Consider the following 17,600-nt stretch of genomic DNA (forward strand, 5'->3'; position numbering starts at 1 on the left):
TGGAAACAAATCTATTTGTCCAGCCTCTGTCCGTCCTTACGGGCGGTGGACACGTGTGAGCTGCGTGAAAAACATTGCTAAATCATACGCACCCAGCTACGCTTTACTGCTGGCTTCGCCATTTGCTGTCCTTAATTGGGAAAAAAATTACCTGCTCTGCCAGAGTTATAATAACTCTGCTACCCTCACGTTCTGTGACACATTAGCAGGGACACAGCACAGTTATTAAACTTCTCATGTTCATTGAATATACGCAGTGCTGCCTTTTGGTGGAAAAACAAGTGGAAACAAATCTATTTGTCCAGCCTCTGTCCGTCCTTACGGGCGGTGGACACGTGTGAGCTGCGTGAAAAACATTGCTAAATCATACGCACCCAGCTACGCTTTACTGCTGGCTTCGCCATTTGCTGTCCTTAATTGGGAAAAAAATTACCTGCTCTGCCAGAGTTATAATAACTCTGCTACCCTCACGTTCTGTGACACATTAGCAGGGACACAGCACAGTTATTAAACTTCTCATGTTCATTGAATATACGCAGTGCTGCCTTTTGGTGGAAAAACAAGTGGAAACAAATCTATTTGTCCAGCCTCTGTCCGTCCTTACGGGCGGTGGACACGTGTGAGCTGCGTGAAAAACATTGCTAAATCATACGCACCCAGCTACGCTTTACTGCTGGCTTCGCCATTTGCTGTCCTTAATTGGGAAAAAAATTACCTGCTCTGCCAGAGTTATAATAACTCTGCTACCCTCACGTTCTGTGACACATTAGCAGGGACACAGCACAGTTATTAAACTTAGATTATTCATTCACTAGAGGCAGTGGGGCCTTTCGTTTTCCAAAAAGGGAAAAAATTATATTTGGCCTGCAGTCTTGCGCCAATTTATTTCCTGCCTGTGAAATCAAATCACTGGTAATACAGCATGCTGAGGGGTAGGGGTAGGCCTAGAGGACGTGGACGCGGCCGAGGACGCGGAGGGCCAAGTCAGGGTGTGGGCACAGGCCGAGCTCCTGATCCCGGTGTGTCGCAGCCGACTGCTGCGCGATTAGGAGAGAGGCACGTTTCTGGCGTCCCCACATTCATCGCCCAATTAATGGGTCCACGCGGGAGACGGTTATTAGAAAATGAGCAGTGTGAGCAGGTCCTGTCCTGGATGGCAGAAAGTGCTTCGAGCAACCTATCGTCAACACGCAGTTCTGCGCCGTCCACTGCTGCAAATCCGAATCCTCTGTCTGCTGCTCCTCCTTCCTCCCAGCCTCCTCACTCCACTACAATGACACCTGCTCAGGAGCGGGAACACTCCCAGGAACTGTTCTCGGGCCCCTGCTTAGATTGGGCAGCAGCGGTTCCTCTCCCACCAGAGGAGTTTATCGTCACTGATGCCCAACCATTCGAAAGTTCCCGGGGTCCGAGGGAAGAGGCTGGGGACTTCCGCCAACTGTCTCAACAACTTTCTGTGGGTGAGGAGGACGATGACGATCAGACACAGTTGTCTTGCAGTGAGGTAGTAGTAAGGGCAGTAAGTCCAAGGGAGCAGCGCACAGAGGATTCGGAGGAAGAGCAGCAGGACGATGAGGTGACTGACCCCACCTGGTGTGCAACGCTTACTCAGGAGGACAGGTCTTCAGAGGGGGAGTCAAGGGCATCAGCAGGGCAGGTTGCAAGAGGCAGTGCGGTGGCCAGGGCCAGGGGTAGAGGCAGGGCCAGACCGAATAATCCACCAAGTGTTTCCCAAAGCGCCCCCTCGCGCCATGCCACCCTGCAGAGGCCGAGGTGCTCTAAGGTCTGGCAGTTTTTCACAGAGACGCCTGACGACCGACGAACAGTGGTGTGCAACCTTTGTTGCGCAAAGCTCAGCCGGGGAGCCAACACCAACAGCCTCACCACCACCACCATGCGCAGACATATGATGGCCAAGCACCCCACAAGGTGGGACGAAGGCCGTTCACCGCCTCCGGTTTGCACCCCTGCCTCTCCCCCTGTGCCCCAACCTGCCACTGAGATGCAACCCCCCTCTCAGGACACAGGCACTACCGCCTCATGGCCTGCACCCACACCCTCATCTCCGCTGTCCTCGGCCCCATCCAGCAGTGTAGTTCAGCGCACCGTTCAGCCGTCGCTTGCGCAAGTGTTCGAGCGCAAGTACGCCGCCACGCACCCGCACGCTCAAACGTTAACCGTCCGCATAGCAAAATTCATCAGCCTTGAGATGCTGCCGTATAGGGTTGTGGAAACTGAGTCCTTCAAAAGTATCATGGAGGCGGCGGCCCCGCGCTACTCAGTTCCCAGTCGCCACTACTTTTCCCGATGTGCCGTCCCAGCCCTGCACGACCACGTCTCCCGCAACATTGTGCGCGCCCTCACCAACGCGGTTACTGCCACGGTCCACTTAACTACGGACACGTGGACAAGCACAGGCGGGCAGGGCCACTACATCTCCCTGACGGCACATTGGGTGAATTTAGTGGAGGCTGGGACAGAGTCAGAGCCTGGGACCGCTCACGTCCTACCCACCCCCAGAATTGCGGGCCCCAGCTCGGTGCTGGTATCTGCGGAGGTGTATGCTTCCTCCACTAAAGCACCCTCCTCCTCCTCCTCCTCCTCCTCTGTCTCGCAATCAAGATGTGTTAGCAGCAGCATGTCGCCAGCAGTCGGTGTTGCGCGGTGTGGCAGCACAGCGGTGGGCAAGCGTCAGCAGGCCGTGCTGAAACTACTCAGCTTAGGCGATAAGAGGCACACGGCCCACGAACTGCTGCAGGGTCTGACACAGCAGACCGACCGCTGGCTTGCGCCGCTGAGCCTCCAACCGGGCATGGTCGTGTGTGACAACGGCCGTAACCTGGTGGCGGCTCTGCAGCTCGGCAGCCTCACGCACGTGCCATGCCTGGCCCACGTCTTTAATTTGGTGGTTCAGCGGTTTCTGAAAAGCTACCCACGCTTGTCAGACCTGCTCGTAAAGGCGCGCCGGCTCTGCGCACATTTCCGCAAGTCCCACACGGACGCTGCCACCCTGCGCACCCTGCAACATCACTTTAAGCTGCCAGTGCACCGACTGCTGTGCGACGTGCCCACACGGTGGAACTCTACGCTCCACATGTTGGCCAGGCTCTATGAACAACGTAGAGCTATAGTCGAATACCAACTCCAACATGGGCGGCGCAGTGGGAGTCAGCCTCCTCAATTCCTTTCAGAAGAGTGGGCCTGGTTGGCAGACATCTGCCATGTCCTTGGTAATTTTGAGGAGTCTACCCAGGTGGTGAGCGGCGATGCTACAATCATTAGCGTCACCATTCCTCTGCTATGCATCTTGAGAAATTCCCTGCAAACCATAAAGGCAGCTGCTTTGCGCTCGGAAACGGGGGCGGGGGAAGACAGTATGCCGCTGGATAGTCAGGGCACCCTCCTGTCTATTTCTCAGCGCGTACAGGAGGAGGAGCATGAGGAGGATGAGGAGGAGGGGGAAGAGACAGCTTGGGCCGCTGCTGACGGTACACCGGCTGATTGCCTGTCATCCTTTCAGCGTGTATGGCCTGAGGAGGAGGAGGAGGAGGAGGAGGAGGATCCTGAAAGTGATCTTCCTAGTGAGGACAGCCATGTGTTGCGTACTGGTACCCTGGCACACATGGCTGACTTCATGTTAGGATGCCTTTCTCGTGACCCTCGCGTTGCACGCATTCTGGCCACGACGGATTACTGGGTGTACACACTGCTCGATCCACGGTATAAGGAGAACCTGCCCACTCTGATTCCCGAAGAGGAAAGGGGTTCGAGAGTGTTGCTATACCACAGGACCCTTGCGGACAAGCTGATGGTAAAATTCCCAGCCGACAGCGCAAGTGGCAGAAGGCGCAGTACCGAGGGCAAGGTAGCAGGGGATGTGCGTAGATCGAGCAGCATGTACATCCCAGGCAGTGCAACAGTCTTTAAGGGCCTGGCCAGCTTTATGGCTCCCCACCAAGACTGTGTCACCGCTCCCCAGTCACGGCTGAGTCGGCGGGAGCACTGTAAAAGGATGGTGAGGGAGTACGTAGCGGATCGCACGACCATCCTTGGTGACGCCTCTGCCCCCTACAACTACTGGGTGTCGAAGCTGGACATGTGGCCTGAACTAGCGCTGTATGCCCTGGAGGTGCTTGCTTGTCCTGCGGCTAGCGTGTTGTCGGAGAGGGTGTTTAGTGCGGCTGGGGGAATCATCACAGATAAGCGTAGCCGCTTGTCAACCGACAGTGCCGACAGGCTAACACTCATCAAGATGAACAAAGGCTGGATTTCCCCAGACTTCTGTTCTCCACCAGCGGACAGCAGCGATACGTAAGCAATACGTAGGCTGCACCCGCGGATGGAAGCTACGTTCTCTCTCACCATCCAAAACGGGGACATTTCTGCTTCATCAATCTGTGTCTAATATTCCTCCTCCTCCTCCTCCTGCTCCTCCTCCTGAAACCTCACGTAATCACGCTGAACGGGCAATTTTTCTTAGGGCCACAAGGCTCACTCAAATAATTTTTCAGAACAATTTTTATAAGTTTCAATGCGCTTAAAAGCATTGGAACTTTAACTTGAACCAATTTTTCGTTACACTGGGCTGCCTCCAGGCCTAGTTACCACTTAAGCCACATTAACCAAAGCGATTAATGGGTTTCACCTGCCCTCTTGGCTGGCCATGGCCAATTTTTGGGATGTACATTAGTACTGTTGATACAGCAATTTTTGTGGGCCCTCGCCTACAGTGTAATCAAATTAATTTTTAGGCCACCTGCATTACAGCTGACGTTACCTCAGCTGTGTTGGGCAATGCAATGGGATATTTTTGTGTACCGCCGGTGGGTTCCAGGGAGCCACCCATGCTGTAGGTGCACACTGAGTTTTTAATACATCTGTACACTTCTAAAGAACCCGTCTGACTGGGGCATGCAGTGTGGGCCGAAGCCCACCTGTATTACGCACGACATTACTACCTCAGCTGTGTTGGGCAATGCAATGGGATATTTCTATGTACCGCCGGTGGCTTCCTGGCACCCACCCAGGCAGTGGGTCCACAGGGAGTTTAACCTACATGTGTCCACTTGTAAAGAACCCCAGTCTGACTGGGGCATGCAGTGTGGGCCGAAACCCACCTGCATTAAGCACGACATTACTACCTCAGCTGTGTTGGGCAATGCAATGGGATATTTTTGTGTACCGCCGGTGGGTTCCAGGGAGCCACCCATGCTGTAGGTGCACACTGAGTTTTTAATACATCTGTACACTTCTAAAGAACCCGTCTGACTGGGGCATGCAGTGTGGGCCGAAGCCCACCTGTATTACGCACGACATTACTACCTCAGCTGTGTTGGGCAATGCAATGGGATATTTCTATGTACCGCCGGTGGCTTCCTGGCACCCACCCAGGCAGTGGGTCCACAGGGAGTTTAACCTACATGTGTCCACTTGTAAAGAACCCCAGTCTGACTGGGGCATGCAGTGTGGGCCGAAACCCACCTGCATTAAGCACGACATTACTACCTCAGCTGTGTTGGGCAATGCAATGGGATATTTTTGTGTACCGCCGGTGGGTTCCAGGGAGCCACCCATGCTGTAGGTGCACACTGAGTTTTTAATACATCTGTACACTTCTAAAGAACCCGTCTGACTGGGGCATGCAGTGTGGGCCGAAGCCCACCTGTATTACGCACGACATTACTACCTCAGCTGTGTTGGGCAATGCAATGGGATATTTCTATGTACCGCCGGTGGCTTCCTGGCACCCACCCAGGCAGTGGGTCCACAGGGAGTTTAACCTACATGTGTCCACTTGTAAAGAACCCCAGTCTGACTGGGGCATGCAGTGTGGGCCGAAACCCACCTGCATTAAGCACGACATTACTACCTCAGCTGTGTTGGGCAATGCAATGGGATATTTTTGTGTACCGCCGGTGGGTTCCAGGGAGCCACCCATGCTGTAGGTGCACACTGAGTTTTTAATACATCTGTACACTTCTAAAGAACCCGTCTGACTGGGGCATGCAGTGTGGGCCGAAGCCCACCTGTATTACGCACGACATTACTACCTCAGCTGTGTTGGGCAATGCAATGGGATATTTCTATGTACCGCCGGTGGCTTCCTGGCACCCACCCAGGCAGTGGGTCCACAGGGAGTTTAACCTACATGTGTCCACTTGTAAAGAACCCCAGTCTGACTGGGGCATGCAGTGTGGGCCGAAACCCACCTGCATTAAGCACGACATTACTACCTCAGCTGTGTTGGGCAATGCAATGGGATATTTTTGTGTACCGCCGGTGGGTTCCAGGGAGCCACCCATGCTGTAGGTGCACACTGAGTTTTTAATACATCTGTACACTTCTAAAGAACCCGTCTGACTGGGGCATGCAGTGTGGGCCGAAGCCCACCTGTATTACGCACGACATTACTACCTCAGCTGTGTTGGGCAATGCAATGGGATATTTCTATGTACCGCCGGTGGCTTCCTGGCACCCACCCAGGCAGTGGGTCCACAGGGAGTTTAACCTACATGTGTCCACTTGTAAAGAACCCCAGTCTGACTGGGGCATGCAGTGTGGGCCGAAACCCACCTGCATTAACCCTTTCCAGTCCACTGTGTGACCTGTGAAGACATTAGGGTTTAAGGCTGTACAGCTCCGTTGTTGGTAGACGTCCGTCGGGGTTCTCTTACTGTATATTGCCAGCCTCTCTGCTGTCGGAGCCTATCCTACGTGTCAGCTCATGCAGTACTGGCTTTAGCCAGCATATAGCGCCGTTGTATAACAGCAGAAAAAGAGTAAGCCCCCTAGGAAAACCATATACAAATTGGATTGGAAAGGGTTAAGCACAACATTACTACCTCAGCTGTGTTGGGCAATGCAATGGGATATTTCTATGTACCGCCGGTGGCTTCCTGGCACCCACCCAGGCAGTGGGTCCACAGGGAGTTTAACCTACATCTGTACACTTATAAAGAACCCCAGTCAGACTGGGGCATGCAGTGTGGGCCGAAGCCCACCTGCATTAAGCACGACATTACTACCTCAGCTGTGTTGGGCAATGCAATGGGATATTTCTGTGTACCGCCGGTGGGTTCCAGGGAGCCACCCATGCTGTGGGTCCACAGGGACTTCACAATAGGGAGTTGTACCTGCCTGTGTCTATGAATTAAAAAGCCCGGTCTGACTGGGGCATGCAGACACCTTGACAGAATGAATAGTGTGTGGCACATAGGTTCCCCATTGCTATGCCCACGTGTGCAGCTCCTGATGGCGGTGGCACAGGATTCTATTTCTCATTGCTTCTGTACAGCATTGTGGGCTATCGCTCCGCCACTTTTAAAGAGGGTCGCTGCCTAGCCGTGCCAACCTCTGCAGTGTGTGCCTGCGGTCCCTCGTCATGGCAGACGCAATTCTAAATAGACATGAGCGTGGTGTGGCATGAGGGCAGCTGAAGGCTGCCCAGGGACACTTTGGTGTGCGCTGTGGGGGGGGAGGGGGGGCGGTTGGGCAGCATGTAACCCAGGAGAAGTGTCAGTGGAGTGTCATGCAGGCAGTGATTGTGCTTTGTTGGAGGTAGTGTGGTGCTTAGCAAAGGTATGCCATGCTAATGAGGGCTTTTCAGAAGTAAAAGTTGTTGGGAGGGGGGGGGCCCACTCTTGCCGGTATTGTGGCTTAATAGTGGGACCTGTGAACTTGAGATGCAGCCCAACACGTAGCCCCTCGCCTGCCCTATCCGTTTCTGTGTCATTCCCATCACTTTCTTGAATTGCCCAGATTTTCACACATGAAAACCTTAGCGAGCATCGGCGAAATACAAAAATGTTCTGGTCGCCCATTGACTTCAATGGGGTTCGTTGTTCGAAACGAACCCTCGAGCATCACGGGAAGTTCGTTCCGAATAACGAACACCCGAACATTTTGGTGTTCGCTCATCTCTAGCTACTAGTCAATTTTCTAGGTTTGTCTTGTATGCCAGTGGAGCTCACCTCAGAACTAGTGACTGCAAATGAGAGTTCTGAACATACATTATGACACCATCTCCTTACATAATTTCACCTTCAGGAGATAAATCATATTTCTAAAATACTACATAGTAACATATAAGCCATTAAAAAAAACTGTACTGAGCATGACCGACGGCGAGCCCCCGTGGTCATCCACAATAGAGCAAAATTAGGTACGCAGGGTCGCCGGTCAGGCTCACAGCTGAAATCCGCCCATGTGAGCCCGGCTTTAGGGTATAACCTTTCTCATCGAACAAGGACATATTTAAGAAGCGCAACCATCTTGAATTTTCCAAAATATAGATATTGCAAAGTGATTAAAGCAAAATATTGTGGAGGGGGAAAAAGGAAGGGTATTGGTACCATAACGACATTACGTCCTATCTAGCATGAATTACGATAACCTATATCCTGATTAACCAGTCATTGAATCATGGAGATGGTTGGTCGTAAATCCAAGGCTGCCAGGTGACATAAAAGCTGGTGTGGAATTGTTCTCTCCTACCTTCATCTCCTCATAACTCATGAGGGTATTCATTGTCTTGACTCACATCGCCCTAGAAAGAGAGGTGATGGAACGCCATAGCCTAGAAATGATTTGTTTAGTGGCAAGGACAAAGAAACTGAGCAACCTTTTCTTGATGTGGGAAATAGAGCTGGAAACTAGATAGATAACCAGAGAGCCTCAGAAGATAAGACAACAGACAAACCATACAAGGCATGTAGGCCCTTTTACACGTAACGATTATCGCTCAAAATTCATTCAAAGGACCGAAAATGAGTGATATTGGTTACATGTAAATGCGGGCATTGTGCACTTTTAGTTTGAACGATTATTTAAAGGTAAACTTAAAATCCATTGTTCAGCTACTGAGAGGTAAAGCAAACACATTTATCTCTCAGTAGACCGCGCACTGTTATCTTCACGGGAGTCAGCACATAACATTGTAATCTGCTGTCAGCCACGAGCAGAGCAATTCATCTGGATGCACAGCTGGGCATGTGATTACTCAAATGCTGGGCTCTACAAACAGCTCCTGGAGGCCCTTTTACATGCAAATTAAGATTATAAAGTGTTAATGGCCATTAACAATTTATGCAAATAACTAGCAAAATCTTTCAGTCGTTTAAAAAGATTATCTTTGCGTGTAAATGAGCCTCAACATCTTGCCCAAGGGCAGCTATTGGGGGACACTCCCACCCAAAGTGAACCATGTTGCGTGGACCACTGGAACACCTCCAGCATGTGGAAGGAATCTAGACAAACATTTTACAGTTTCTCTGATGTTCTGTACCACCTAGATAGGGTCTCATAGTTGAGTTCCTGCATCTTATATGAAAACACCGCTTCATGTATTAGTGTAGACTTTTTGCCAGAGATCCTGTGGGAAACACTGACCAAGCTCTCTCTCCCAGGTGAGGTTGGCATTGTATGAAATCCTGGCCTTGGCTAGTGTCCATGTCTCATTAATAGTCACTCACACTGCTGTATTTTCCCATTCTGATGTGGATTCACACTGAAACTGATCCATGGAAAACTTATCACGTGATTTTGTGCTTCACTCTGGGGTCACGGGGATAATTTCCATACAGGGACGCGCCAATCATAAAAGGGCAGGTGTCTCTAATAAAGGGGCTGTTAAGTGTATTTCGACCAGGATTTTCTGTATTACATGCTGTTTGTTTTCCCGTGTAAAATGGCAAAAGAGGGACAAAAATAACACTAATATACAGTTACAGTTTGTGAGTAGATGTTATCAAGATCTGAGATCTGGTACTTCTAATTCAATACTAACTTATTTACACACGTCTACTTATTACTTTTTGAGTGCAAGCTCAAGGGACTCACTCTAGGGATTATTATATGAGGTAGTAATGCAAGATCAAGAAGAAGGCTTAAAAATTTTCACACAACTAATGGTAGCCACATTTGTGAGTGGTAGGTACAAGTACAGAGACTTTTTTTTTATTTTGCTACCTTTGTGCGTCAAGAAGGCTTTTCTCTTGTGTTGAATTTAATTCACATTGCAACGTGCAAAGTCTTCCTTATTGCAAATCGAATAAAGGTTTGTATTCTGTTATGCGCAAATACAATCTATCCATTTGTGAATCTGGTTACAATAACGTTTTGCTGCGAGGTTTAGAGTCTAAATAAGGAAGTTAGAATTAAACGTGAATCATAAATGAGTCAGCAGCACTTTTGCCCTGTTGTCACATGTACACTCTTAAAAAAAATCAAGCCCCTAGAAGAAGTTGTCGTTTTGCTGCAAAACTCGGCATGCAGTTACATCTCTGGCAGATATGCAGATGAATGGTCTCGCCACCTGAGGCCCTAAAAAAGGTTCCACCCTTGGCCTATAAAAAGGCTCTCAGAGGCTCCTTGTGTGTAGTAACCTCTTTTTCCGCTTCTGTAGAGCTTCTTGACCACTAGACGCCTCTACGGTGCAGAGAAGAGATTGTGTACAGTTAGAGTTTGAGAAGAGGGATTATTGGAAGCTGGATGAGTACTATTGTACCTTGTCGACACCGGAACCTAGAGGCTGTCAGCCTTAGCTGCAGTAGACACCCCGTTGTCACGCCCCTAGTTTCCAATTGACTCCTGGTCTGGTGTGTTTCTGAAAAATTCGGCCCTCGCATCTCTGCATCCCCGCCGCTGGCTACTGCTGCTGCCGCCTCACAGCTCAGTCCACTGTGTGTGTCAGCCGAGTGTCGCGCTGTCAGCGCACAACTCCCTCCACTGGGCCGCCGCAGCCCTACTAGGTGTCTGCTACTACCGCCTCACAGCTGTGTGCAGCGTCCTGTGTCAGCGCTGTGTGTTGCGCTGCCGGCACGCAGCTCTGTCCACCACCGCAGGGCTACTCACATCTACGCCCTCGGCCCTGCGTGGGGTATCACAGTTCATCAGTGTTACTGTACTACTCCACAGCCTACAGACATTTGTGGTCCTCTCCATGCCGGTAGCACCCACTTGGCCCAGCCAAACTGGAGGAGAACTCTGAGGACTGAAGGTACGAGCGGGCACTTAGCTGCTAAGCTGGGGGACGCATAAGTAGCTTAGACCCCATAACATATCCTAATCCTAATCCTAACCCTAACACGCATCCTCAACCTAACCCTAATGCCTATACGCCACCGTAGCCAATCAGGAGCACAGTTGAGCCCCATAAATTACATTACAGTGTAGTATTACAGTGTAAGAGGGGTGAGCGGTACCCTGCCCCCCTTACTGCAGAAGCTCACAGCTGCTTGTACAAGTGATCGCTGTACTCATGCTAAGCTTTATTACCATCCGACAGCGCAGGAGAAAGCGAAGATAGATGCACCTGTTTCAGGCATACAACAGAAAATTCAGGCACATGGGAGCTCCATAAAGTTACATCACTGAAGAGTTTAATGTCCGCCCCCCCAGAGGACGAGCCTTATAAAAGGAATATTTGCTGAGCCAGTAGAGAGAGCACCAGAAACTGTAACAGAAAACTAAGGTCATTTGCGGTGCGCTGCTAAGAGCGAGGTGTGATAGTCTGCAGAAGGAGCTGCTGGAGAGAGACCAATGGCTGCTGTTTAGAAAAATTGGGGACTGTCCACTGCTGGGATCAATAAGACAGAGAGCAGCCATACTACCGCTCCAACCTGGTGGGGACTGCTGGACCGTAACAAGACATTTTCTGAACTGTAGATCTTATGGGAAATTGCGTAGCGCAGTTTAAATCTGGCTGAGTGCATACTGATAGCTTGAGCTGTTCTCTTTTATTGTCACTCTTCTAGCAGAGGTTGCTAATCAGCTTTATTTTCTTTCTGTTGAACCTCATACTGAGATGAATCCATGGATACAGTATTTTTTTGTAAAAGATATTATCCGCATAAAGGGAAATTCTGGAGAAAACCGGAGCTTTCTATGTATGTTTTTCCCAACATCATGTCTGAAGCCAAAATTGTTATTTTTGGCTTCATACATAACAACTGATATAGCGTGCCATAGGTGTAGTACATCTCCATAACCCTGTGAGTTTCCCCTACCATCTGTATATGACCTATGGGTTACTGCTATACAGTCGTTTTTCTGCATAGGAGGTCTTCTGCGTCAGAGTTGCATCAAGATGTTAAGTAAGGAAAGTGTCCAGATGTTTCCAGCCTGGATTTTTTGTCTCAGATCCATATGGCGGTATCATGTAGATGCTGTATAGAGGCATTATTTTGGCTTTGAACAGTATGAGCAAGAAACAGCCTTTTGCTTCTCAGGGAAGGACAGGAGCCTCTGCAATACAGAGTCCTTCTGTCGTGAGTGGTAGGATAGCGATGGAGGATAAAGGATACAATGCAGCAGTTGGAGTAACCAAAGTGTTCAAGATTTGTTTTAGGACACAGAAATAACAATAAATGGTTAAAGGGGTTATCCAGGGACATAGTTCTATTCAAATACCTCTTCAGTCTGCCGTAGTAAAATAACAGAGCTCTTACTCTTCCCTGATTCCCCGCCGCTGCAGTTTCATTGGGTCTCCAGTCCCCGCTAAACTTCACTTCCTGGAGGGGACTGATAATGACCCAACACTGGGTCACGTGAGTGTCACATCTATTTACCGGCTGAAGGGAGCTAGTGATTGGCTGCAGCAATCCCATGGCCCTTTTGTTGGGTACGTCAGCACCAACTCCCTACACCTGGGTGAAGACCAACAGGGACCAGAGATGGCAGTGGTGAGGGGAGCATAGAATGCTGAATAAAAGCTGTGGTATTCTACTACTGTAGACTGAAGACATTTTATGAACAGAACGGCCCTGGATAACCCTGAATAAGTGAAACTTGTACTTTCAAGTCCCTAAGAGCTATCTACTACTTACTAAAATATAGAAATAACAATCTATGACTAAATTATGCCATCTAGAATAAATATGGATGAAGGAATGCAATGCACAGCTTCACTTTTTGTGATCAATGCCCAAATTCAGTGTTTTAGGAAAACAGATTGACATATAGTCATGCAATATTCTTTTAAATAACACAGTCCAGTTTGAGCTCCCAAAACTTGAACAAAGTTCACTGGCCATAATATTAATCCTGCCTTGTATAGCAGGCCTGCTAACAACTGTCCTTATCGGTGTGCACACCCTGTGGTTTTACTGAGGCCGGCCTCACTTACAAGTCATTACTGATGAACTCTCTAATATCCTCCCTGTGCACCCTGTCCATCCTGGTAGAGCAGGTAGTGACTTTTCCTTACTCAATTCTGGTGCTTTTACAGTGCAGTCCAGTTCTCTCAGGCCTCCACATAGCTCTTTTCTTGGTCAGCAACCTTCTGTCTCTGGATCCCAGCATCCTTTCAACCAGTCAGACAGCAACTCCTCTACTAACTTTGCTCACAAGCTTAGTGCTCCCTGCAGTACTCTGGTAGCACTTCTGGCTCACTGTTCCATGTTCTGTGCTTGTCCTGTGGTGTAGCAGAAAATCCACTAGGCATGTTCAGTGCCCGTGTTCTGAAATTTGGTACATATTTTGGCACTGGTGATCATTTTTACTCATGGGCATAGTCCATCACCATACCTTTTAAGCCATTAGGATAGCCCCTTACAATTCTGCAGGGGAAGTAAGAAAGGAGCATATTGGCAGCTGCAAGAGTTGGTAGGAGACTGATTCAGCCCAAAGCCGGGGAAATATGGAAGCAAAATATGATGAAAAGATATGCTACAAACAATGCAAATTACTTTAAAAGAGTTATTAATTACCTTTCAGAACTTTTCGTCTGAAAAATGATTTATAGAATGTTTCATTTAAACATTGCCATTCTCAATTAGCTATTAGTACAAATACATAGGTAGAAAACCTCTTTAAGGACCCTGAGAAACTGTCCTATTGTCCTTGGAATCTCCACTTAACAGAAAATTTTCATAATTCTCCACCAATAATACAATGTTCACACCCTTCATGTCCTACTGGGGTCCATCTTGACTTAAATGAATTAAGTAGCATAAAGGTATACTTAAAGGGAAGGTGACAGATTCCTTTTAAAGGGATTTTCTGGCACTGGAAAAAATGGTCTGACAGCGCCACACTCATGGGCCATGTCAGTCTCTTGTTATGTAATTTCATCTATTCCATGGACTGATTAAAAGTAATAAACACATTCCAAAATAGAAACCTTTCCAATTTTATAGATTTCTTGCCTATTCGTCTAACATACCGAGCATCAGGGAATGGGCTCGCACCAAGGAGGTGATGGATGCGCTCTATAAAAACTCACCATTGTTCCCTTGGTATCCACAGCAATATGTGGCCTGTTACAAAATAATTATAATGACTAATTTAAGTCTGTGGCATTTTTGTTTAGCTCTCTGCTGAATTCGACTCTCCATTTAGATGCGTGCCAATAGTCTATTTCATGCAAATTCGTATTAAAAAGAAAGCTTAATTCAGTTTTGGGGACACAAGTAGAATTGAGTTTGTAAACATATCAAGATTTGGAATTTAAATGCTAATGAGTAAGCTATCTTTTCCACCTATCTTTTGTAGGAATCCCCCAATCACTCCGCAAGAAAGAATCTTGAACCTATGAAACACACTAAATGGCCACTTTATGCAGCATAAACGATGGACAATGAGCTGAACGATGAGCGTTTAGTGTAAACAGCAGCCGTTCAGTAGTGAACGTCCGCTATGTTAAGTGAATGGAGAGGGGTGGGGGAGAGCAAGGAGAGAAATTTCTTGCAGCCGCCCCGTTGCAAGCCAACGATACTAGCTCCAGTGCTACAGCATGAGCGTGTATGTGCGGGGACGAGTGTCGGACATTTTTTGCCCGACATTCGGACCATCTAAAAGGGCCTTTAGCCAGCAATGGTCGTCAGCTATTATAAGCTTTTGTCAATGAGTTGTTTCCAGCCACAGGATCCCCTTTCACTGGTTGTTTTTTCTTGATCGCACCATTCTTTATATACTCCCCCCACTGTTACATGAGAAAAACCTACAAGGTTGGCAGTGAAATCCTGGCCCTGGCTAGTCTAGCACTGATGACCAGGCCTCATTGGAAGTCACTCAGATCGCTTGATGTTCCCATTCTTATGTGAATTCTTACCGAAACTGATCCATAGAAAACTTGTCACTTGATTTTATGCTGCACTCTGGGGTCACAGGTTAATTTCCATACAAGGAAGCTCCAATCATGAAAGGGCTGGTGTTTCTAATATTTAGTGTATATATGTATGACGTTTGCCATACTTTCTATATTGAATTTAATCTCGAGTACACTTTATGTCATGATTCAACTTGTCCAACACATATTATGTTTAATATATATAACATATATAAGGATGGGTACTATTGTACCTTGTCACCATTGAAAGGTAGTAGTTTGACAGGGCTTGCATGGAGGAACGCCCCTGTCACGCCCCTAACTCCCGATTGGCTGAAATCATGAAGGTCCTTGAAGGTCCTAGCAGCGTCTGTATTGATGTTTGCCTGGGCTGCTGGGTTAGGGTAAGGGATAGTTTTCCTGTTGGGCTTAGATTATTTGCTGTAAATGCTTTCATATTACATGGAAGCATTTAGAGGTAATAATCTAAGCCTAACACAAAACTAACCCTAACCCTCCAGAGCAGGCAAAAATCAATACAGTCGCTGCTGTTATCACTGTCCCCGTAGGTGTCCCCTTTTCATCTCCTGCCACGCACAGCTGTGTATTGCGGCTTCTGTGTGTCTCTCTTTCTGAGAGGGGAGCGCTGATGGAGCAGAGCTCAGCTACTCACTTTTACTGAAGCCTCCCTGCGTGCTCTCTCCTCAGCCCCCACCTGTTTATGGCAGTGGCAGCAGCCCCACTCCGCACTTTACAGGAGGGATGGATTCACGCTCTGGCAGCTCTCTCTGCTGTCTTGTCCCCCACTGATTGAGGAGCCAGCCAGCCGATCAGCTTCCTTCTCAGTGGGGAGAGTGACAGCGGGGCCGGTAAGGGCAGTGGAGGTGGGAGACTACAGCCACCGGGGAGAGTGACAGTGGAGCCAGTAAAGGGGAGATGAGAGGCCGGTGTCTGGTACTGCTCCCCTGCCTCCTCTACCTTCCACACCTGTCACCTAAGAGGCAGATGGGGAGCTGAGTAGCTTCTTGGCCGAAGTATCTTCCCAGACGACAACATTCTCAGTGACTGGCAGGACCTGTGAGGCCGAGGAAGGGGAGGCAGCCGCCAGCCAATCAGGAACAGGGAGCGTCACTGCCCTGTCAATCTTATCTTCACCACTACTTCCTGGTGGTGACAAGATACAATAATACCATAGGGATGTCTGATAAATTCACTTAACCGTTTGTCGTATTTGAGGTGGATAATATCTGCTTGTAAAATGATTGGTCTTATTATAGAAAAGATCATGATATCTACGACCAATACAAAAAGAATGGTGCGAAAGTAAAGCTGATTTCTTCATACATAAATTAACATACAGCAGCCAGAATGACACGAAAAGATAGAAGAACTCAAGTTTTTAATGCAACTTATGGATGTTCGATGTGGGCGCCGTTGGTGACACTCTAGATGACCTAGAACACCATATCACCGCTGTACTGGAATCAATAACAGGATATCATAGGACGTGTCAGGGCAGACCTGGACTATGGACTTGACATCTGCCATGGCTCCAACAGCACCCACTTCCAACACCTGTTAGGTGCTATAAAAACCTGAAGTTTTTCTATGTTTTCATGTCATTCTGACTGCTGTATGTGAGTTCATGTATGAAGAAATCCACTTTACTTTTGCACCTTTCTTTTTGAATCACCCTGTATATATCCCATCAGCTTATAATTGCAGGACATATCTACGCTTGTGTGTTACATGAAATATTCTCTGGAAGCCGTCCATGTATTATGTGGAATGTAACAGCCTCAGATCTGCAGTATTCCAGCCCAGTCTAAAAAAGAATGAAAATGCAAAGGAAGGGCATTGCTATTCAGAGGGAATTCTTCTATGACTCGGAATAAGTTTCTTACACTTGTAGCCTCCTCACAAATGCTTAGTGCTTAGTCAGCCCTGAGGTATGTCATTAGAATATGTGCATTTGTGAAGATTAAACATGCCTGACAGGACTTCTGCACTGTGTACTTTTACATCACCAGCCGCCTCTCATTGGCCAGCACACACCACGTGAGCTCCTTGGAATCCTGAATTGTAGCTACTGGCACTCCTCATGGACTTGACGACTTTCCCTTTCCAGCTTCTTTGCATGATCCAGTAAGATTATAATAACAGGAATTTGGGAATCTGGGAGGAAAAAAGTTAAAAAAGAGATGCTGCTGGAATAAGAAAAACTTCTCAAAAGCCATGATGTGGGGACAGGATCCAATTTCCCGAGCACCAGGCTGTACGCTACTCAGCTCTGTGTCACCTGAAAGTCAGGAGTACTATGTGTGCTTAGAGAAGAGGAGAAGACCTTCTTATAGGATGAACAGGCTCCTAGCAAGACAGCAACTCCGGGCCAAAATTCTGCAAGGTGAGTCGTAGGATGGCGCCATCCGCTGCGCTTCATTGACAAATATTTGTTTATCATAATACCGTTTTCATCACCTCCTTATTATTTTACATGTACTCTGTACATATCCGACATGTCATTCAGCTACACCCAATTACACCCTTATTATTA

At 48.2% G+C, this 17,600-nt stretch overlaps 1 protein-coding gene across 3 annotated transcripts in view; it reads left to right on the forward strand.

The window, feature by feature from the left end:
- Positions 1-17,600, forward strand: part of STARD13 (StAR related lipid transfer domain containing 13) — a 305,534-nt gene that overhangs the window by 164,576 nt on the left and 123,358 nt on the right. The window contains exon 1 of one of the 3 annotated variants that reach the window (XM_066582879.1): positions 17,171-17,450. The exons of the other annotated variants lie outside the window; for them this stretch is intronic. Within the exon in view, the coding sequence (XP_066438976.1) occupies positions 17,282-17,450 (169 nt within the window). The 5' untranslated portion in view covers positions 17,171-17,281. Of the gene's footprint in view, positions 1-17,170; positions 17,451-17,600 lie in introns of those variants that run through there. 3 annotated transcript variants of the gene reach the window in all.

Source organism: Eleutherodactylus coqui, chromosome 1 (genome assembly GCF_035609145.1).
Source record: "Eleutherodactylus coqui strain aEleCoq1 chromosome 1, aEleCoq1.hap1, whole genome shotgun sequence".
In the NCBI taxonomy this organism is placed as follows: Eukaryota; Metazoa; Chordata; class Amphibia; order Anura; family Eleutherodactylidae; genus Eleutherodactylus; species Eleutherodactylus coqui.